At 43.0% G+C, this 24,537-nt stretch overlaps 1 protein-coding gene across 2 annotated transcripts in view; it reads right to left on the bottom strand.

Moving 5' to 3' along the window:
- Positions 1–24,537, bottom strand: part of RNGTT (RNA guanylyltransferase and 5'-phosphatase) — a 2,962,270-nt gene that overhangs the window by 2,627,989 nt on the left and 309,744 nt on the right. For both annotated transcript variants that reach the window (XM_069606512.1, XM_069606514.1), the window contains exon 6: positions 5,241–5,484. In XM_069606512.1, the coding sequence (XP_069462613.1) occupies positions 5,241–5,484 (244 nt within the window). The remainder of the gene's footprint in view (positions 1–5,240; positions 5,485–24,537) is intronic.

Here is a 24,537-nt window from a genome sequence, read left to right as displayed (position 1 = left end):
CAGCACGGCTTCAGGAAACAGTAGACTGGCCAACCACAGCAGTTTTGTTACTCAATCTCTCAGTACCTCATCCCTGGTCCCGGTGTTCAATGACTAGTCTGGTGCCTTTCTCGATATGCTCAAGCGACTTGTCAGTCACTTACATCATATAATCTCTCTCTGTAACGCTTACCTTCTGATGTCCTGCAGGAGCACCCAGTTCTGCCAGCTCTGTGTACGTGACTCCCCTCCCGTGGCCAGGCGTGATGTATAGTCCAAAGCACTCCCTCCCCACTCTATTCGCAGAATGTCACGATGGCCCAGCGCACAGTGCAGTTGGGAGTATTTTGGGTGCAATTCCCGATCTGGTTGAGGTGGTTGTGAGTTGGTCACTGTGTGAGCTATGGAAAAACAAGTGGGAACTTTAGTGTTGGTTCAATACTTCTGCTGCACCACCCTTGAACTCCCCTTAAGGCTTTGTGCAACGGTGAGTCCCAGCTGTAGTTTCAGCACCAGGTCCAGTTACTTTACTGGTCAATCGTGGTCAAGACCAGCTGCGGCTCACAAGAAGCTCCTGGTAACCAAATGTCCTTGGGAGAGCAGGATTGTGGTTTTGCTGCGAGGCACGAGTTTGTAAGATTTGGTTTGCTGCTTTGCTGGCTGTTTGTGCACATGAGTCACGAGATGATAATGTCCTCGTCTTTTTTTCCTTAGGTGTGGTTACCTCCAGAATGCAGCGGATGCTGAATGATGGCAGCAATTGTCCGAAACGCTACCATGGGCTGCAGTGGATCAATGAAGGTAAGCAGGATTCTTGGGCATGGCCCTGGGCGCGAGCTAAAATAAACGCTCTTACATGTGCTTTTCCTTTCTAGGTGTCTGGTGGCGTGCAGCAAAAGAGCAGTGACTCAGATAAGACTATTGAGTTGATCGGAACAAGCAGAGAATGAAACAGGTATGTATCAGCAGGCCGGTGATACGATGGACGTCGGAAGTTGCAGAATTCTTGCTGGAAATGCTGTGCTCGAATGGATGGTAAGCGCTGCACTGCTTTGGTGTCAGCAGGAGAAACGCTAAGCACGGGGTGCAACCCATTGCGCGGTTTTATAGCCTTAGGCTGCACCCTTGAACACTAGCCCACTAGTGGTGCAGGCTATCAGTACCTGCAAAGTGATCTTGGTGCAGACTGTCAGTACCTGCAAAAACACCAGTGAGGGACCGTCAATGTCCATACCTTGTCAGGGTTATTGTTGACCAGGTACACGCCCAACCCTCTGGTTGACTTGATAGTGTAGCTTTTGTGTGGGAACATGCCCTGCCCACTGCTGGGGATCATGACACACTGTTGATTCAGTCTCTCAATAGGCTCTAGGAACTCTGACTTCAACTTCCAGCATGCAGCAGTTTTCTGTATGGTCGGTGGCTCACCATACTTCCTGTACTCAGAGTTCCGACATGCAACTTTACTCCTTGGCTTACATTTCCCTAATGGTTTCACTGTTCACCTTTTGACCCTGGGTGGTTCTGCATCTAGTTTTGCTCCATTCTCGCAAGTGTCTCTCTGCAGACCCTCACTTCTGTTGCAGGGCTCTACGTCTCTCAATTTCCTCTCACTTCTCCGGCACCTGGTCTGGGTAGCCTCAACAGCTTGTCCCTAGCTACTGTCCTTGCCTCTTTCTTGAGTTGCAGTGGACCTTAAGGTTTTGGTGGGTTTGGTTCTCATCCGCACTGCTGCCAAGTGGTTCTTTGCCTGACATCTGCCTAAAGCGTAACCAGTTTGGATTCTCCCTGCACTGCTTGCTCTTGTCTGAACCACAGCTTCATATGGACTCTGATTCCACTTCTTTGGGGTTTTCATCCAGCCAGAATGCACACAGTACTGGTCAGTTTACAACTAGTAGGTAAGGAAGGCTTTCACTTGGGTATTCTAACTAATCGTATTGGTCAACTTTACAACAGCGGATAACACTTTCCTCTATCAATTATACATGTTAGTCTGCTCAAACAAGTTTGGAGCACTGTCCCGACAAACCCACAATGAACAAATATTTTTTACGAGTACAAGAGTTGTGTTTATTTCCCCATTTATATTTGATGTGCCTTTTTAATTGTGTACAGTAATTCTACAGTCATCTCTTTAAATAGGCTGTTCTGTTAAGATCCAACAGGTGTGTTATGTAAATGTGAAACTAAGGGAATGGAAGAGGACAACAATATTTGGGGGCTGGAGCTGTAAAGTTCAGGCAACTAAGAAAGCTTTCAAAGCAGTGTAGCTTGTGTAACTAAAAGAATTGTCGAAGTCAACTTTTCAAAATATTATTATTACAAAATATATCTCATAGAGGGGCCCCTGCCTGTTTCACAAGGATCTTCTAGCATTACACACCTTGCAGGACACGTAGCTCAAGTAACACAGCTCTAGTCTTGGTTCCAGACTTAAAAGAAGAGATAAGAAAGACCCTCTTTTTCCACGCTGGCTACTAAGCTTTAGAACTCTTTAAGCATCCTTGCATGAAGCGAACCAACTGACATTCGGGAACCAACTAAAAACATGGCTCTTTAAGTGATTTGGATATTCAATAACAAATTAGACCAATCTAGTCCAACCCAATTAGAAACACTTGCGTCCTCATGTCTCTGTTCACAAGGCATTTATAGCTGCTTTGATGGCCAAACATCTTCGCTCTCTACAAAAGAGACTAGTCTGCTCTACCACTAGCTTAAGGAACCCATTTCAAACAGAAATACCTCACTCAGATGCCCCTTGCTTCTCCTTTGCCACTCTACATCAGACCAGACCACCATCTCGAAAACAAAGCAAGGATGCCACAACTACACCACACAAAATCACAGACCACTTACCCCACTCCTCCTTACCATCTACTCCTCCCTCATTTATTACTCGCTGCAAAAATCTTTAAAACTATACCACATTCACTTTCAATCGGACAACCCTGTAATTGTAGCACACTAAACACAAAGTTCTACCCCATCCTTTTCCTATCAAATATCAACTTCCATGCATACAATACTACTTTCCAAACCCTAGTACCGCCCTTACGGATAACACGCTCTACTGTATCTCGGCCACTCCTAACACAGTAGAACCTATATTGGCTCACTGGTGCCTCTAACCTGCCCTCATCAACACCACATTTGTTCCACTTCCACCATGCCCACTATTCCATTAACAGTGCCTCCCACACCAGAGCCATGGGCAGCAAAGCCACTGTTACTAGCAGAAGGGAGGTATACAAGACCACTTACAGTACAATACAATATGCTGGACCACATACCAACTAGCCAAGGAACTTAAGGCTCCCCAAGAAACAGCACATTTGATCTATGTAAATATCTAAGTGTGCCAGTACACCACCTGTCAAGCTTCTAACAGGGAACTTGATAAAGTCTCTCATGTTCTGTTGAAAAAGATATTATGTGCTGCATAGCTGATATTAACTGCATATTTAATATTAGCAGAATATGATGCACATTCCCACTCAGGGAATACATATTTTTAGAATGGGTGAGAATGTTATCAATTGCAGACAAGGAAAACAGCAAGGAAAGCCACAGAACAAAGTACAGAAATAGTGTGTCCTTGAAATGTTTCGTTTAACATTTAAAGCCTAACTGCAAAAGCCATTATTTTATGAATTTTATCCAACTCTTCTGACCTTCAGTTTGAAATGTATGTCTTTGAGCAACGTTTTTGAACAATTAATACTGCAGTGAATGCCAGCATTTGCTAAAGGAACAATTCAGGAGCAGCTCGCCATCAATCAAAAGTGCTTTAAATAGGACAGTTATACATAAAGTATTTAATGGAATCTGAAAGAAACAAGACAGTAACGGAGAGCCGAGAAAGGCAACATAAATGATAAATTAGTCTTTCAGTGAAGGGTACTTTAAAATATAAACCTATCATTGATTATACAGACGAACTGTGAAACTTAGAATCAAAGAACCTGGTATCTATCAATCATAATTATTGCATTCATTATGAATTAAGCATGTATGCATGTCTCATAATATTGTAGACACATTTCATCTGTATTACAGTATTCCAGGAAAAAGATGAATGTGAAACAAAGGGTGCAGTGCCATTCCTAGACAAATCTCAATGCCCAAAGCATAGCAAATAAAGGAACATACATCAAAATCCTTTTGCGCGATTACTGCAAAATCGCCAAAAACTCCTTTCAGGCCCCCTTATCTGTTGGCCGGAGCAATATTCTTGAGGACGCAAATCTTTTTTGCAGTTCGAATTGACCCCAATGATCAACAACAAAAGTGCGTAACCAAATGCCATAAATTGGACAATACTCAACAAGTTCATCACCTTACTGCTTGGTTTTGGTGAGTTGACGATTCTTAATGCTAATTAAAGAGAATATCACATCACTTGTAAGGGGGCAGTGGATTCATTTCATCCTGTACGTCATATGCATATTAAATCTCCAGGTGCTTTTATTCATATCTCCTAATGTTCATATGATCCTCCTAATGTTCATATGATCCTTCAAATGTCATGCAAGTGATATACTGCTATGGGACCCTTTAACATGCTGCACCGTCAATCACAGTATGATGTCATGCCACACTGACGAGGCATCTCATGTTACTGCCATGGATTAAGAATGACGGTAGCATGAAAAACCGTCAACACACCCAGAAGGTGGTTAACTCCAGCGAGTAAAGACCGATTTATGGCATTTAGTAACGCACGTTTGATGTTGATCATTGGGATCAAATAAAACTGTACACAGAGGGGTGAACATCCTTCAGATCACGCTTTCCAAACGTATATTGAGTTTAAAACATGTATATCATCTCATTTTTAGGGATTTTGTAATAATCATCCAAAAGATCTTAATAGGTTTCTTTTTTTATATACTTACAGGCTTTAGATTTATGTCAAGGCATGGCACTGGACATTTTGTTCGCATTCCATCTTTTTTGCCCTGAAAACTTGTAAAATAGATGAAACGTGTATAGTCTACAATTTTATGGAAACTTTGCACAATTTATAATAAATGTAATAATTCCGATTGATCGATACCAGGGTCTTTGATTTTAATGTTCAAAGTTAGACTGTCCAGTTGATAGTTTTATATTTCACATCCCTACAGTGCAGACGTGTAGGGGGCTTCCTTTTAATCGGGTACTTTAAAGTTACAATGGCAATGCAAGCATGGAAAAATCGAAATATGGGCATAAGTGCATTTGCCTAGGAAGAATATTTGTACTAATTATGTTACCAGTTTTAGGCGCTCTTTTTTTCTTTTGGTAAAAGTAGATGCAGATGACCCAGGCTCTGCTTCTGGAGATACTTTATTGCCATCATCGTCTTCATCATCTTCATCAAAGCACCAGTCCGGTAGCTCAGGTGCCGGTGGTGCATCTTCAATGTCTCCGTAACGCCTAAAAAGCTCCTTCAGATAATCTTCTTTATAAATGCCTGGAGGTCTGGCTTGGGCGTAAGTAGCCACAGCAGCTTCAACACTAAAAGGAATAAATCTAAGTCAGACCCGCAGGAAAACAATTTGAATCTTTGCAAGGATGTAGTATAGCGTTACAGTCAATTCAAGAGATTTATGCATACCTGATGTTCACGAGTCTTACAAGGAATTGTAGTGAAAAGCAAGACCAAAGCTATTTCCCGCTTGGTAATCATGTGTGCGCCAACTTGCTACATCAGGTGTGTTTGTTCTAAGTCTGAAAAAAGCCCTGCCCTCATATAACCTTTGGTATATGACTGTGCGAGATATCAGGCTGGAAGCCTTAACGTTGCTAACTAAATAAATTGAAGCATAAGGTTTGCATATGCTTCTTTAAAAATACGTACAACCTTAAGAAAGCAAACAATGCAATATGGAATACTCTTTGTGAGATTTAAGTTTAAAGTGCAGTTAGACATTTTACAAAACGTTGTGTTTACTTCTATTCATGTGCTCACAAGCAAACACAGTAAAACACAATGATTGCTAATGAGGTTGGGTGGATGCTGTGGTTAGTGGTTTAGGCACAACATTACAAAGACTTTAAATGCACTTAGTGAAATACATGCACTGTCAGAGGCAGACCAACAGGATAAAAACCCCCAGCAGGCCTTCCTAATAGAATTGGTACTGGGGAGGCCTTTGCAAAATCCCTATGAAGAGAACACACGAAGGTTGGCTGTTGGAGAGTGACACTTGATGCTGGAATTTCAATGATCAGAGAAAGTGTGATTCTAATCAAGTAATGTCAGAGGTAAAAGATTATCACTGATAATCGAAAACAGAATATATAACTGCATTCTAAACTGTAAATCTGTTGTCTAAGAAACATTAATGTTAAAATATAAAAATACAAATTACTTCACACTAAGCTTCATGGTTCTCGAGATACCAGGGCAGAAGTGAAATGGAGTCCGCTAGCAAAAAGGCATACGGAATCTGCACACAAAAAAAAATCCTTCTTATGCCCTTTCCTAGCCATTATCATATCCATGAGAAAGTCAAGCCAGCGAATTTCAATAAAGAGCTGCAGACCATCTGAAGGGTCAGGCAGAGGTCGTAACTGAATTATCAGGAGAGGTGAAATTTAGGTTTGCATTAAGTTACTTATTGGTAATTTACCAATTGAACAATGATAACTATGTACATCTACAACTAAAATGTCCTTTCGTTAAGGGGGGCATTTTTACAGCAGACCAGAAGGAGGTGATTTTACCAACTATTTATTCTAATAACTAATGAATAAGGGTGATAAAAAATGAAGTTCTGGTGGTGAACAAAGTCAAAAGCAGATATCAAAGTATCAATGTTTTGGCAGTGAGACAGATGTTTGCAGAAGTCATTTGGTTAAACCCAAAGTAGTAAGCATAGTGCAGGATTCTATGGCAAGCTCAAATCTACCTGCAGATACTTCCAGCAACAATAATTTGAACCAAAACAGGTCTTTTCAATCAATACTGTTTTTTTTTTGTTTTTTTTTAAAGGCGGGGTGCACTCTGTATTTTGATTGTTCTAAATCGGCTACACCTTTAAAAAAAAAAAAAAACATTTGCTGAAAAGTCTTTTTTAAATGCAAAATTGGCAATTTAATGTTCTCCAAGGTCCAGTTTTTTTAAAGCTTTGCATGCACCCATTCTGTACTATTGTATGTGTATGTTTGATACAATGCCCTGGCGGCAATCATCAAACACCAGCCCCCTCCAGGGTGCTGGAGGGCGTTTGTGTTGGTTTACTGTCGTGAGGGCAGTGAATTCTAAACACACTTGTTATAGCCCACCCTGTTTAGCTGAATGCAAGTTCTACTTCAATTCAGCTAAACAGGGCAAGTTTCCCACGTTGTTCTAACTTTCATAACAGTGGCGAGAAACACGCCAGTTCCATGAAAGTTAAAACACCATGACTTGGCAAGGATCTCGCGATAGCCCCTTGCCAATGCTTGGTTTTATAACTTTAATGAGGCTGACATGTTGCTCACCACTCTTATAAAAGTTTAAACAACCTGGCAAACATGCCCTGTTCTGCTGAAATGAAGTAGAACTTGCATTCAGCTAAACAGGGCGTGTTAAAACACAGAGGGTTAGCAAAGGACTGTGTGGTCTAGTGGTTGTTAGCATTGACGTTAATGTCACCTGGGTTTGAGACCCATCCTATTTCATTCTAGGGTGCAACACATTTTGTTTTTTTAAATGACTAAAAAACAAACTTTGTTGGACAATAGAAATAAACAGGCTAGGGCTCGAACCCAGGTCGCGTGGCTGTGAGGGCTAACACCTAAACACTAGACCACACAGTCCCTTTCCAACGCTTGGTGTTATAACTTTCATGAGACTGGAGCGTTGTTCTTCAGTCTGATGAAAGTTTAAACATGGCGAACACTCACTGTTTCGTGAAATGGAGCTAGAAATGTTGGATTTTAGTCCATTTAAAACACATATTTGTTGCACCATTGAATGAAACAGGTCGGGACTTGAACAAAGGTCACATTGCTGTGAGGGTGGACTCCTAACCACTACACCACGCAGTCCCTTGCCAACGTTTGGTGTTATAACACACCATGTTCGGATGAATGGAGGTTCTACTTCAATTGAGCTACACAGGGAACGTTTGCTGTGTTACCCTAACTTTCATATGAGTGGCATGCAACATGCAAGTCCCATGAAAGTCATAAAATCAAGCGTTGGCAAGGGACTCTGGCGTTATAACTGTCATGAGACAGGCTTGTTGCATGCCACTCTTATGAACGTTAGAACACATGGCCAACACACAGTTTTGCACAAATGAAGTCGAGCTTTCATTCAGTTAAACAGGGAATGAGTTGTGTTTAGAATTCAATGCACGCACGACAGTAAATAAACACATGCTCCCTCTAGCACACTACGGGTCTGGTATTTGATTATTGATGCCAGGGCATGAAATCAAGCAAACAAACTAACAAATACACATAATGCAAAATGGATGCATGCAAAGCTTTAAAAAAAACGGGACTTTGGAGCACATTAAAGGATAGTTCCGGGACTTTTTTTTTATTGTCCGTACGGGTCGGCCATGTGTTTGTAAGCATAAATCGGTAGATCGTAGGAAACTTTCCTATGGACCTTACCCGACTTTTCGCCCATTATCGCACTCGAAATCAGCCTCCATTTTGTGATAATCCTATCATTCCGCCGCATCGACCTGGCTCACCTGCCTTTGCGGCACTAAATCAAATCCCCCGCCCCTGAGCCTGACATCAGCAGACGCGTACTGCCCATTTCAAGCACGTCTCGTGTCAACAATCGCTGCGCCTCAGCTATTGACGTGTTGCCATGGAAATGGCAGGACGCCTCTTTCCCCAATAAGTATAAACAGACCGTTTCACAACACACAGCAGCAGATTTTCGATTCCATTCCTCTCTCTGTGTTACTTTGAGTATTCTGTGACTCGTTTCAGTGCTCTGGTCAGCTACCTTCGCCGCTTGTAGCCCGTGTGAACACCTGTACCATCTCTGTAAATTATTTTACTATCTTTACCGCACAATGGCCACAATAATGCCGTATATGTACGAGCCCGAGTACACCGAGGAAGAACTACTGGAAAGTCAAGCACGCGAAAACGATGGGGATTCGGACGGCAGTTGGGAGGACCAGTCAACGGATGAAGAGCCTGGACCATGTCGCATGGACGGCGTCTCCACCTGGTGCACGTGCAATCGGTGCGAGCTAATGCCAACTGAGGAGGAGAACTGCTGCTGCCGTGAAAATTCCGGGTGCTTGGCCTACATTTCGGAAAGCGAGCAAAGTCTGCAGGAAGGCGAGCAAAGTCCGCAATGCATCACCGAGCTGCCAGAGTTCAGGGAAGCCTGCCTCTCACGGACCGTGTTGAGGATGATGATGGTGCTTATGCACGAACTTCGCGGCACTGTTCGTCCGCGTAATCCGAGTAACGAGTAAGTATACTCTGTTTGTGATGTCAGTGATGCCACCACTATTTCATGGTCGTCTCCCACATATAAAATTACATTTACATATCATTCGAACGCATGTAAATTTGTTCCATATAGTGCATTTTCTAGATATAATTTTTTTCTAAGAAAAATGACATGTGTTACCTGAATCGACATTGATAAGAAAGTTTGGTCAGTTTAATACAGTTTGCATCTTTTTTTTTCACAGGTGGTACAGGCTGGTGGCCTATCGTTGCTTCACTTGGTGGCTTCACGGGAGGCTCGGACACCGCGTTCGGAGAGTAATACCTGCCTGTGCGGTACTTGCCATTAGACAACATTTCCCCAGTGACAGTGGACAATACCGCGGATTTTCCCTCGATGTGCTGCAACCTCAACTTTACAATGTGTAATGTTTATTATTTATGTTTAATTAAAATCTAAAATAAAGCCCAACATATATTTTAACAATGGTTGTTTTGATTTTTTAAATGAATCTAGTGTATATTCTCCTGGGAGGGTGAGGTATTTATAAACTCACCCCCCTGCATTCCATGTAGTAGATCCTGCAGCCATCCTCTTACATTCAGTTAGATGGCCTCTCCTTGGTGAGGCCCTGCGGCAAACGGGTCTTGTCTGCACGACCACCGCCCCGATCCACCCCCCGCCCTATCAAAGGCAGTTCGCACCGGGGTACTTGTGCTGGCAAGTGGAGCTGTCAGGGAGCGATAAAGGCCAAGAGGTGCCAAAGACCATGTACACTTCAAAGTGGTCTATAGAGCATGGGTTGTTGTTCCCATGTCTACCTCCAGACCCCGTGTCTCCTGCCAAGCATCCCCCCTCACGCTGGACGGCCCCCTGCAATCCACATAAGTGTGTCTCCATTCACGAGTCTTCCTGTGTCTTGTCTGCACGACCACCGCCCCGATCCACCCCCCCGCCCTATCAAAGGCAGTTCGCACCGGGGTACTTGTGCTGGCAAGTGGAGCTGTCAGGGAGCGATAAAGGCCAGGAGGTGCCAAAGACCATGTACACTTCAAAGTGGTCTATAGAGCATGGGTTGTTGTTCCCATGTCTACCTCCAGACCCCGTGTCTCCTGCCAAGCATCCCCGCTCACGCTGGACGGCCCCCTGCAGACCGCATAATGCCACGACATATACACGTCATTCATTCACAAACACACCCCTGTTTCGAATTCTTTATAACCCACTTCATATTTCTAATGAGAACTTCTTTGCGCTTTGCTAGTCAACCCGTGAAGGTGCTGGTTATCTGCTCTTCGTCTCTGTGAACTTCCGTGACCACTTTGAGCAAACTCGTCAGTTTGCAACCTGTGAACTGCTCCCTGTTCTACGACAAGAAACTACTCTGATCCCTGCATCTAACTGTTTGTTCGTCAAGGTAAGTCCATGTACCATAATCATTTTGCGTCCAATTTTTTAATTTATATCTATTTGCTAGTAGTCATCAAATTGCATCCATGTTTTCTTTTCGTTCACGACAGTACATGCAAGGAACTAGTCACATGTTCTGAGTTTAGTCAAATTACTTTTTCTATTTTTTGAAAGTTATTGAAATACTTATCCGCATGTGAATAACGTGTATAGTTCCAAGAACCAAAACGGACCTTGCATTGAACCTTTTATGTGTCATTTAATGTTTTAACACATTGGTATTCATAGAGAATTGTTGATCTTTACTTTTCAGAACTTTCCATAATGCCTGCCTGTTCCATTGGCGGTTGCCCTTCGAAGACCCATAACAAATCTGAAGGTACTATAATGCATGTTTTCCCTAAGACAATAGATCAGATAAGAGAATGGGTCCGATATTGCGGATATCCAGCCTCTGAGATAGAAAGTAGAGTCCTAGAAGTCTTTGCGGACAAGAGGGGTGATCGATACCGCATCTGCAGCAGGCACTTTAGCCCAGACATGTACTCCACATCATTGCTAATAAGGACGAAAACACCGCGAGCGAGGCGAAAATTGCTCTCAACCGCTATTCCCACTCTATTCGTCCACATCCCTCCACTGGTGAGTCAAGTTTACGTATTTATCTCTCGGCATTGCGGTAGTGTGTAGCATTAGCTAACAATAATTTCCCCATTTATGTATCCACTCAATATGAAGGCTGAAGATTCTCCATCCGTGTCGTTATTGCAGTCATCAGCCACTTCAAGCGCCTATCGGGTAATCTTACTTAGCTATTCTGACACTGACTTGTTTTAGGCATGTAAATCAATAGTTTTAATTGATCGTGTAATTATTTTACCTAATGGTACACCACAGTACTCGTCCTCTAGTCTTTGTTTTCAGTTATAATTATTGTTATCCAAAATAATGCAGGTACTGTCTTTCAGGGAGATGCTGAGGAGTCCAACGCATTGACGACAACCGTAGATGTCACTCAGATGCTCGAGGTACGTTTCCGGACAGTTCCATCGATGGAGATCATCAGATCTTGCATTCTTGTAGCGTGATTGTTACACACAATGTTTCTTTCGTTTTTAGCCATTGGTATGTCCTTCTGTCGTCGCCCTCCTATGTGTCTTCTTTTTTCAATATTGTGTTCATTACTAATGAAAGTCCTATGTTTCAGGGAGTCGATGGAGCATTAGTCCAAGAGGAAGGGGGAGCATGCAGTTACGGGTCGGCGCAACAGCTTGCAGAAGTGTGCACCGCAGTTACAGCGTCCCTTGATGTAATTATGCATTTCGAGGTATGGATACTGACAGATCAATCACGCGAGATCAAATGACGTGATTACATCCGCTATACTTCCTTCTTTATTAACGCAAGTACTATGTTTCAGGGAGCTGACGGAGCTTCTTCAACAAGAACATCACCCCTAGTAGTTGATGCAGATCTCTGGGTGGTGACACTTCCAACGATGGAGCAAATCGAATCATATTTAGATATCCATTATTTATTTTAGACAACTGATCATTTGTGCAGGTCTATTTAGATGAGCCGTTGACGCCTGCAGAAAGTTTATGTTCTTTTAAACAAAATAGAAAACCATACTAATGCAATTACTGTGTTTCAGGGAGTTGCTGAAGCGTCATCTTCAATAATATCATCAATGGAAGTCTATGCGGAGCCCGAGGTATGGATCTTGACAGTTCAATCTAACTAGATCAACAATGCGTGAACTATTGTCGTTTGAATGTTCTACACAATGCGTTCATTCGTGTTTTGCTATTGAGATGTACGTATGGGTATTGGTCCCCAAGTACATTTTGTGTTTTCAATATTATTATACATACTAATGAAAGTTCTATGTTTCAGCGAGTCGATGGAGCCTCAGTGAGTGATAGATGTGCTTATCATGAAAGTATAGTCGTTGCAGCGCGAGAGGAAGTGGAGACATGCACACACGAGTCGGAGCAACAGCGTCCAGATGTTGAAGTTCGAGGAAAGAAAGTTTCAAAGAAAAGAAAGCAAAAGAAGGTTAGTGTCCTGTTCACTATATTATGTTGTCTTTCACTGTCAATAGTTCAATACTGTAAGTTGTGTTTAAACTGAACATCCCTTTTCTAATCTGTCCTCTAGTTGCGAGTGGGTGTAAGAACTAGATCTACACAGACAGTGAAGCGAACGAGAGATGTTGCTTGTCAAACCTTTTGGCAGGGACTTGAGACTGGAGATGCATCGTGCCAATGGGAAGAATATGAAGTGATTGACAACGGAGCTATACCACCACCAGCCATTGATAGTGAATGTCCTCCTGGTAGTTTGGATGCAGTCGTAGATCAATTCACAGAATCCACACCCGCAAAAAATAAGAGCACGCGAAAGTTGAAGACATTGTTTTTTTCTCCCATCTCCGGACAAGGAACAGATGTTGCAATGGAAGAGAATGAAGTGGACGACAATGAAACACCATCAATATCACTCAGCATAGCGGAAGACGATATCAGAGATTGTACCTTTCATGCGAGTGACATGTCCTCAACGTTACAGGCCGAACCAGCTGGGATGCAGAGTGACAGTATAAGGAAAGAGGCCAAATTCATTGTATTCGATAGCTGTTTGATGGATATTATTATGATGATGAAATGTGGGCATTGGGTTGGTGGGGAAGTATGTGGGGAGCCATTGATTAATGTGACTCGTGCAATTCGAGGCACTAACCTTAAAATACATGCCACCTGTACACAATATCATCCGTTCGCCTGGTCTGCACAACCCATGCTGGGGCAACTGCCAGCAGGCAATCTACTTTGTGCAGCGGCCGCACTTTTTAGTGGTTCAAGTTTTAAAAAGTTACAGTATTTCTTTCAGTTTGTGGGAATCCATTTCATTGCGAAAAGTCAGTTCTACAAATACCAAACCGATTATCTATTTCCAGCCATCAGCGAAGCTTGGAAAAAATGTCAATGGAAAGTACATTCGCGGGCAAACGCTTCAGGCTAGCCGGTGATGGACAATGCGACAGTCCAGGATTTTCAGCCAAGTACTGCACCTACCACTTTCAGGACATGGAAAGTAAGAAAATTGTGAGTTCGGTGGTCGTGCAGGTGTCACAAAGTACATCCTCAGTGGCCATGGAGAAAGTTGGCTTTGTAGCATCATTGCAAGAACTACAATCGCGGGGAATGGTGATCGACCTGATAGCCACGGACAGACACGTTTCAATTGCCAAGACAATGAGAGAACAGTACAAAAATATAAATCACCAATTTGACGTTTGGCATCTTGCAAAATCAATCAATAAAAAATTGTCGGCTGCAGGAAAAAAAAAAGATATGCAAGGTATTTCACAGTGGTCCAAGTCAATCAGCAACCATCTTTGGTGGAGCTCAAAAACATGTGAAGGGTCGTTGGAAATTCTACTGGAAAAATGGCGGTCAGTAATGTTGCACTGTAGCAACGTACATCGATGGTCGACAAATGAGCATTTCCACAAATGTGAACATGGCCATTTGTCCACAGAGGAGGCACGGAAGAAGAAGTGGTTGATTCCTTCATCACCCACTCACAAGGCCATTGAAAAGATTGTATTTGATAAAACTATAACAAGAGATTTGAGGGGACTCACGGAATTCTGCCACACAGGAGATTTGGAGGTGTTCCACAATATGTGCCTAAAGTACAGGCCCAAAAGATTGCATTTTGGCATGGAAGGCATGATAAATCGGACTCTTCTAGCGGTCTTGGCACATAACCATAATGTTGGCCGTCAACAAAGTAGGACGACCGGAACTTTAGGGACGCTTCGCTACAATAAGGCCTTTACTAAAAGAAGTAAACAATGGGTGATCAAACCAGTGTTTGAGGATATGCAATATGAGTTTATTGAGAGACTTATCGTAGATGTCCTCGATAGGCACATACATGGAGTGGTGAACGAACCTATGCAGGGGACAACTGCATTGCCACCCAACATTGCCTCTGTTCCATGTCCACCTAAAGCAGAGCTCATTGAGAAATACACATCACGGTTTAAATGATTGTAATTCGATTGTCTGTTCTCTCGAGTCTCCTCATGTTGCAGGCCCATTGCAATTAAACCAAACAGTAATATAAATCATTTTTACAAAAATTATAGAATGTTTCCGTATTACAAACACATGGCCGACCCATAGGGACAATAAAAAAAAAGGCACGCAGACAAGATGCCCTTACACTAACTGGAGCTAACTAGAAATGTGTGCTCGCTCAAAGTGAAGGTCAGCTGCTTTGATGTTTTGCTCGGGTGGCGGAACGGCCCACGACCCAATATAAGGTTCTATTGTGATTTGACCTTGACAGGCCGGGACCATCCTGAAAGACTAAGAAAAGATAATGAATAAAATTTCAGAAACGAAACGATGAGCCACGTTCATTAGAAGAAGTAACGTCGGCAAAGAAGGAGTGGTGTTTCGGGTCTGCCCTACACAGAGACACAATGGAAAATGCAAATATAATGTAAGTAACTTTTGATGAGTTTATACCGCAATTTCATTACTATACAGTGGCTTTAAAGACGGGTTCAGTTGTACTTGTTCGTTCTATGTGGCATAGTGTTTTCTACCGCGCACTATCTGGAGGAGAAACATCTGCTTTTACTGAAGCACCTCAAAACCTTCCTCTTTGCTTCTGCTTTCTCTCTCCCTCTCCCCTGCTACAACTGGTCCACTGTCTGCGACCTCGGTCCTGGGCCCTTCCACTCTCCACCTGCACTGCCTCCCTGTCAACCCCTGCACTGGGGGACTGTCTCAGTATCCTACAGCCCCCCCTTCCCAGCACTTGTTCTGCACTTACCTTGCACTTGCCACCAGCTGGCCCTATTTATTTATTATTTTATGCTACTTACCTTGTACTCCACTCCCCCCCCCTCCATGCCTCGCCACGCCTTTAAACACTTGTGTACACCCAGTAGCGCTGTCCTCGCTATGAAATGAATAATTTTAATAAGGATCTGATGGTGAGACTAATTTCATTTTTTATGTTTTTAGGTACATCATTCACTACTGTCTGTGTCACGAGTACCAGACACCGGCGGACGGCTTCTACAGCCGCCAGTTGCTTCTCCGCGTGAACAACGTTACCACCCTGACCATTTTATGGGACGATCGCCAAGTACAAGTATGCCCTTACGCGGTACTAACGGTTAGATGCAACATACCTACCGTTGTGGTGGCCTAGTGCCTCGTTGTTGGAACAGCCATGCGATTATCAGTGCGACAGAAGAGCTTATTTTTATCGTAAACCAACACCCTGTGTACTGCACACGAACATCGCTTCCCTCAAGACGAACTAATTTGGATCGAGAGCAAAGAAAAATGCAAATCGCTGAATATTCTCTAAACATTTGATGTCCAATAAACGTACTTTGCCAAATGTACAATCTTGCCGTTTGCTTTTAAACCACGGTTTCACATTCCGAATTGTGGTGCTGTATTGTGAGATGCTCTAAGACCCTGTGTACAGCAAAGGACCATCGCGTTCCTCAATACGAACTTTTTGGAACATGAGCAAATAAAAATGCAAATCGCTGAATATTCTCTAAACATTTGATGTCAAATAAATGTACTTTACCACATTTACAATCTTGCGGTTTGATTTGAAAGTACAGTTTCATATTCCGAATTGTGGTGCGCTGTATTGTGAGCTGATCTGTGTTGATTTCCGGGGTCTGTGTGGAGTCGCGTAGAAGACGCCTGGGCGCGTTTGCCTACGCAGCTCAGTCACGTCACGGATAGAGGCGGGGAATATGAATGTTTTGATAAAGTCTGTTTCAGGGTCGGGGGATTTGATTTAGTGCCGCAAAGGCAGGTGAGCCAGGTCGATGCGGCGGAATGATAGGATTATCACAAAATGGAGGCTGATTTCGAGTGCGATAATGGGCGAAAAGTCGGGTAAGGTCCATAGGAAAGTTTCCTACGATCTACCGATTTATGCTTACAAACACATGGCCGACCCGTAGGGACAATAAAAAAAAAGTCCCGGAACTATCCTTTAAGTTGCTCATTTTACATTTAATAGCTACTCTTAAAGAGTGTTTGTTTTGTAGTCTAGCCACAGTTTTCAACAGTTTTAAAAAAGAGTGCAACCACCCTCGACCCCCTTTCAATAGAGGTTTTTCATCTATAAAAAATATTGGTTTTGATTTTAAATAGAAAACAATAGTGTCTTTTTAGGCCACATTGCAGATATTTATTGAATTTGCTCAACTTATATTTTAAACATATAGTTTTAGGTTTTAAGCGCTGAAAAAAATCCTGAATTCAAATAAATCTCATTAAATGAATAATTTAACTATTAATAAATAAAGGTGGATTGTTTTGATTTGCAAATCTCCTAATTTTAATGTGCGTGTAAGGCTACATTCTATTTGTTCAATTTATATATGTATTGTTGCTTCAATGTTCAAACCTTGCATAATATTTGCAGTCTAGTTTTGTCACTTTTTACTTTTCTTACATATCAGGTGTTGCCTTTGTATTTTTCTTTAATGGTCTATTTCTTTTATACCAATTTGTTCTCAGTATTGTATCTCTTTCCCTTCATCCTCTACATCTTCCTCCGCTCGTGATCTGGGTGTGATCTTTGACTCTTTTGTCTTTTTCCTCTCACCACTCTATTTCACACTCCTGCAGTTTTCAACTTAATATCCGGAAGGCTCGACAGTTTCTTACGGCTCAATCTACAAATATTCTTCCCTTTTTCATTTTCTCTCGCCGATGTTATGGCTGTATTCTCCTCCTTGGCCCTCCTACTAACAAACACGATCCTGTCCGCTCCATTTACAATTCTTCTATCCACCTTCTTTTCTGTTATCGCCCCTGGAGTATATTTGCCCTCCCCTTCTTTATCTTCGTTGGTTATCTTTTGACTTGTGTTTATTGTTCAATTTTCTGTACATTGTTTTCAAGTGTCTGCATGTCCCTCCCCTATCTTTCTTCTCTTGTATCTTTCTACTCTCCTGCCCATCACATTTGTACCCAGTCTCAATTCCTTCTATGAGCCCCTCAACACCCACATGACTCCTCTAATGTCTGCTCTTTTATTTTGTTAGCACCAAAACACTACAATGGTATCCCTCCTTCCTCTCTTTAGATCACACACAAGGATCTCCTTTCTTCCTTACTGATGTATCATTGATATGTTTACATTTTTCTTTGTACCGTTTTTCTGCATGTAGAGTGCTTTGGCGTGAAGCGCTATATAAATGCAATACAAATAAAAAATGCATTGGCCATCTTAACCTATCTGCACTCCAGACTGGCAGATACTTGCCACTCAACCAACAGGTAAAGTGCAGAAGCATTATTTAGATAATGTTCTCTTCCAATAGACATGATCTTTCATTTAATGTGCATTCATAACAATGTGCTAGAGTAATTTGAACACTATTTATAGTATTCAGCTGTTTTTCTTTCAGAAGTGGTGCAGATCCCATGAGATTTAAATATCGCTCACTAAGATTTCACATGTCAATAATGCAGCCAATAGTTTTTGAATTTCCATTAAACTGTTGCCTGTACGAAATACTACGTGGAGTCCAATGTTCAACAGCAAAACGGAGCAATTTTCTATCGTCTGTATGTTTCTTAATGATACCGTTCAATAACGCTTTGTATTGTCAAAGGTGTTTCAAAATGGATAGTGGAATACACTTTGGTAGCCAGAATTATTTTCCTAAAGGCTTTGAGAGGTTGGAAGTCAAAGTCATTCCAAAGCATACAGGTCAAATTATTTTCAGTCAAAAACTCTGATACTGAGGAAGAGAAAGGAAGACAAATTCCCACCAAAAAGAACATTACATTTATTATTTGAGGAAAAATCAACCATGAAATTTTAAAACAAGGAAAATACACAATTCTACACCAATGCCTGATATAAAGAAGCTCCAGATTGAGCTGTAAAGCAATCTAACATTATGTGAAAATTGTGGCGTTGGAGGGGTTAAAAAACCCAAATGAAAGATACCATCTTGTGATGACGACATAAAAGAACAGGACAATGAATCTTCAATCTAAGAGTACATTTCCGGAAGGGGAATATTAGGAAAAGTGAAGGGAGTTTTTGCTGTTGCACACATTATTACAGAGAACAGCTTTAGATAACACATTTAATGACAATATGATTAATGGTACTAAGTGTAGTGCACTGTTTAACTTGTAGCTTTCTTTGATTATCTTTAAAAATGTTTTTCATATTTCAAGTCAGTGCTCAAAACTAATGACATTTATGGGTAAACCATGTAATTCTAACATGGCACCTGCCTCTGATTTCTGTAAATAGATTCAGTTTATGAAGCATCTATTTCTGGGAGTCAGATATGATCCGAAAAAACAAACTTTTGCTCAGACACAAGGTCATTTTTGAAACAAGGTCATTCTATTAAGTGATTCCCCCACCCTAACACCATACCTGTTCTGTGGAATTGCCAGTAATTCCATGATCGGAATAAGCCCCTCCTCGCTCTATTAAAAAAGACTACTGATAAATTGTGTACAGACGTACTACATGAGTGGTGTGCCAATTCTTTGTAAATATTTTGAATTGCACTGTTTTGTTTGAGCAGAGGTCTGCTGAGTGAACAAACCAAAGTTAGAGTTCTTTTGCAAAGACATTTCATGGCATGGAAGAACCAAGGAAAATACATTTAAGATAGGTGAAATTTGCATTTAAAATCATTGCATACATTGCTTGTGGCGTAAAGTGGACAATGCTCACCGAAAAGTAAAGCCCAGGCATTAACAGGCCAACGGGTAATCCCGGCCATGCACCTCTTGTATTCAAAACATTTAGTGGGAAAGTCAGATATTGTCCAATTTCAAGTGGACTGGAATCCTTGCACTAACTATAGGTGTTCATCAGGTATTAACAGTTGACATTTTGAAAACATGTCAACAAGGAAAATAAATGGGTCATGGGGCCTCAGAACAGGATAAATGGAGTTGGGGACAAGGCGGGGAAATTCAGACTACCTTGGCAAAACATAGTAGAAGTGAAGTGTTCCTCAAAAAGGAAGACCTTGAGGTAAAGTACAGATAAATGTCATGGCACTTGATGAATCATGGAGAATGGACAGTGTTTAATCCTGCTTCCTCTCCCAAGTTAATTGTGGGGCAAACAATTTCACAGAAACTGTGCAAGACAAAACAACCAAGTGGCTAAGAAACTTAAATATGCCATGATACTCCCTGTTGAACCCAAGGTGCTCCATGAAGGTATGTAGGTGTTCTGCAAGCTATCACTGCATGTCCCACAGAGGAACAACTCCACTAGCAGATTGAGGCAGACACATGACTAGATTATAAAAGGAATTAGGATGAGTTGCGTCATGAATCACAATTGTTTATGTAATCGTGTATTTTAACTGACAGGAGGATACATTGGTAACACTATGGTAGACAATGTCAATTAGATGAGAAGTAGATGGATGATATTTAAAGGCCTTAAAAGTGGCCGAATGTTCATCAAATAAAGGGACTCCTCAAATAAAGGGACTCAAAATAAGTGACACAAACAGAGGTACGCTCTACGAAGGGTTAAGGATTCTGCCTCACCGGGTGGACCATTAAATAAGTGTTTGGAATTTAAGAACACAAATTAGAATTGAACTGCTGATTTGGGGCAGGAAGTTCTAAATGAAACTTGCACTGAACATGTGAGCACATGTTGATTGTTTTACTTTTAAAATTAAATTCAGAATATTATGAACTGCATTAGAGTAGATGGGAATGTTGTTTGTAATCTCAATGCGGGTCATTTATAAGGTTGGAGGTAGCCATGCCGCTGTTAGCGGCATGGCTACCCTTTACTGGGTACCGAGTTCGGGTTCCTTAAATGAGGAATTACCAGGCCAATCCAACCTTGGAGGACCTGGTAATTCCTCATTTAAGGAACCCGGACCCGGTACCTCCCCATTCCCATTCGAGCCCCCATTATTAACGGGCCCCGTTGTTAGCACCCTGGTCGGCTCGCGGGACCCGCTAAGGGCACCTGGTAAAACCAGACGCCCTTACCGGGTCCTGCGAGCAAACCTCGTAATGAGGTGGTAGGGGTTTAACGGGGCCGACCGCTCTACCGGCCCCGTTAAACCCCTACCACCATCCTTGTAATGACCCCCAATGTTTACTTAAAGAGATATCTTATGGCAATATGGGATGTTATAGTACTTTTCTAATCAGAAGTATATGTTGTAATTGTAAAAAGCCTTCATTCTATTTCGTGAAATGCCAGTAGTGTCTCCCATTCTTTTGTATGTTTGGGTGTTTGGGATTTCCTCAGCCCTTTTGCAATCATCATCGTTACCATGTCCTTGAAAGGCACCAGACAATAGATTTGGAGTTTCTGTGCAGGTGCAGACCAATGCCCTGCTGCCGCCAGTACACGTTGTGCTTTGGAAGCATTGTGACCGCAACCCTTTCTTTCATATTGGTGTGTGCTAACCACTACCTGAGGATGGAAGGAGGATCACACTCCTAGCTGAGGGTGTTAAGCATGGGATCCGGCAGGCTCATCACTCCTACCAATGCGCAGCATCATACCCACTAAAAGCTTTGCCGAATCCAAGCGCCCCCAGGGATTGTCACCTTATATCACTTGATATTTATGCAGGCAACCCTAGTATTTTTCAAGACAATGTGAAAGGGGAACCCACAGAAATAGGCTAGCTATAACCCTCAGAAGAACTAACAGTAGGTGATAAATATTGGCGCCATGAAGAAGAGGTTCCGCTAGAATCCCAACTTATATTAGTTCATTGTGGTTCTCCTCCCTACCAAGGTCCTGACACTATAAATCCTTTGAAAAAGTTACCAGAGCCCTATTAAACTCAGGCAGAAGAAACCCGAGATTTGCACAATTCTAGTACAGTTAGAGAAATTATCTCCAGGCAAATGCATCAAGATCACCTGCATTAACAGCTCTCTAGGGCCGATGACAGGTCATGCTGTGGAGATAACCCATGGCGTCCATTACGCTGCACAGGACAGGACGCGCTCAAGCGGAAGTTGGACGACCCTGTAGGGTAAATAGTCTGAAATGTTTGCTGCACTAACAACCCCGAAAGCATCCACACACCATTTCGGCTCGTAAACCTGGTCGGTCAACCAAACAGCATGGGGGTTCACAAAAACATAAAAGCACGACAGAACACTAGACGTCCACAAAGTCGAAATGCAAAAAGAGGGAACAATATTGAAAGTCGAGTAAGGACAAACCTACACCCATTTTGACGTCGGCAGAGGGGAAAGGAACTGCATGCAGAAGGTAACATCGGAAGAAAAGATATTTTTAAAAAATACCACGCCAGTCCACACCACGGTCAGAGAAAAGGTTTACTCTTTAAGGAGAAAAATGCAGTTCCTCATGGACTTAAGTAATATATTGCTAACAAAACAAAAAGGAGATCCTCTTTTTAAGTACACTCCTAAAAAAGCAAAGATAAAACCTGAACAAGCTGAACAGGAACATGAGGAACAGATGATTGAGGAGGACAGTTATATAGGCGAGAAAATAATAAAGTAAGAGAAAGATTAAAGTTATTCACCATAGTGATTAGAGTACTCATAGTCCGTAGTGCCCTTTCCTCCATCGTTGTTGGCGTCTCCCAACATGGGGGCAGTACCGGAACCTTTGGCAGCGAAAAATTCAGCTTCCCCATTAAATTTAGAATAGTGCACAGGGTGCAGCCTCGGGCGTGGGAATGTCCCGCCTAGGCCCCGCCCTCTGGCACCTCACCTCAGACCCCTTTGAACGCATCGGACGCTTAGATACCTGGCTACGCTTAGTGCATTTTTAGCCCTTGGCATAATAGCGGAGGGAGGTCGGTAGGACGTATGGAGGAAAGGAGACAATGGACTACGAGTACTGTAGTCACTACGGTGAGTAACTTTAATTACTCATAAGTCCTGTCCCCTTTCCTCCATCCTTGTGGGTGATTCCACTGAACAGGAACATAGGGTGGAGATGTGACGAACTGACTCATACATAGGATGAGGCGAAAAGGTTCTTCAGAACCGCCTGCCCAAACTCTGCATCACGCCTGGAGCTGGTGTCCAAAAGCACACAGAAGGCCGATGGCCGTGTATGCCTGTGAAATGGCCGTAACCATCCAACGGGCGGTGGAAGCCTTGGAAGCCTGAGACCCGGGGAGCTGCCCCCAAAAGTCAACAAACAATGCCTCAGACTTCCTGAAGAATTTTATCTGGGATAGATCCAACTTGAGGACCTTCTTGAGGTCCAAGTAATGCAGGGTCCTTTCTACGTCCAACTGCAGATTCAGGAAGAAAACCGGCAGGTAGATCTCTTGATACAAATGAAATTGGGAGGCCACCGTGGGCAAGAAATGTGGGTGAGTGCTCAAGATCATCTTGTTGTTGTGAAATGTGGTGAATGGCTGACACGAGGACAATGCCTGTAGTCGATTAACTCTGCATGGTGCAGAGGTGAGAGCCACCAATAAAACAGTCCTTAGCGTCACCTTGCGGATGTCCACAAACGCAATCGACTCGAAAGGATTGTGTTGCAAAGTCGCCAGAACAACATTGAGGTCTCAGACCGCATCAGGCCTGTGCACTGGAGGAAAAATTCTTGACAACCCCTTACAGTGAGCCTGAACCACCGGGTTTGGCTACTGAAAACACACTCATGGGAATTCTTGTAAGCTCTGATGGCTGACAAATATGTGCAGCAAGTATCCACCTGGACTTCAGAATGAGCCAGGTGCACTGTAAAAGCCAATACGCCATCCAAAGGACAAGAGACAGGGTCGAGCCCATTGTTGTGTGCCCAATGACAAAATATGGTCCATTTGCTCTTATATTGGGACCGAGTAGAGGGCCTGCTTAATGTCGTCGCATTTGTCATCTGAAAATTGAGCACGCTGAAGCCTCGGCTGATCAGGAATCAGGTCGCCAGGGCTAGTCTGGCCAGGTGCGGATGCTCCACTACCCCACCCTGCTGCGTCTGGGAGCACTACTGCAGCAGATCCGAAAACCAGGGTCTGGAGGCCAGTGGGGGCAACCAGGATGAGGCTGCAACCCTCTGAGGCTAGGAACTTGCAGAGAGGCAGTTGGAGCAGAGGGCTGGGAAGGACCGCATAACACCTGCGGCCGTGCCAACAGATCTGGAAGGCGCCTGCCAGAGACCTACGACCTGCCCATGATGCAAACTGAGGGCGCTTGCCATTCTGAGGGGATGCAAACAAATCCTCTCCGTAAGGGCCTATTCCCAGATCGAAACAGCCTGCATGCATAGGGGTGGGGAGAGCCTGCCACCCGGCTTGTTAAGGTAAAACTTTGTGGTAGAATTGTCTTCGCTTTCCACAACCCACCTGTCCCTGATTAGGGGCAAAAACACCAGAGGGCCAGGTCCACTGCCCAGAGCTCGAGCAGATTGATATGTAGGAGAGCTTCCATCCTGGTCCATGCTCCATGAATCCCATAGCTCTCCAGAGTAGCCCCCAAACCGAAAGAGAGGAGTTTGTCGTCACCACCTGGGAAAGCTGCGAATGGGTGAAGGGGGCTCCCACTGAAACATTACCATCCATCAGCCACCAGTGAAGGTCGGGCAAAAGGAGCTGTGGAATTGGGATCCTGTCCTACTGAGACCCCATCTCCTGATCCCAACTGGCCACCAGGTGGAGCATCCAGAGACGGGCGTGCTGTACAGTCAGCACGCAGGAGGCC

Source organism: Ambystoma mexicanum, chromosome 4p (genome assembly GCF_040938575.1).
Source record: "Ambystoma mexicanum isolate Mex_15411 chromosome 4p, UKY_AmexF1_1, whole genome shotgun sequence".
NCBI lineage: Eukaryota > Metazoa > Chordata > Amphibia > Caudata > Ambystomatidae > Ambystoma > Ambystoma mexicanum.
The sequence above is the reverse complement of the archived record's forward strand: the minus strand, read 5'-3'. Positions and strand labels throughout refer to the sequence as shown.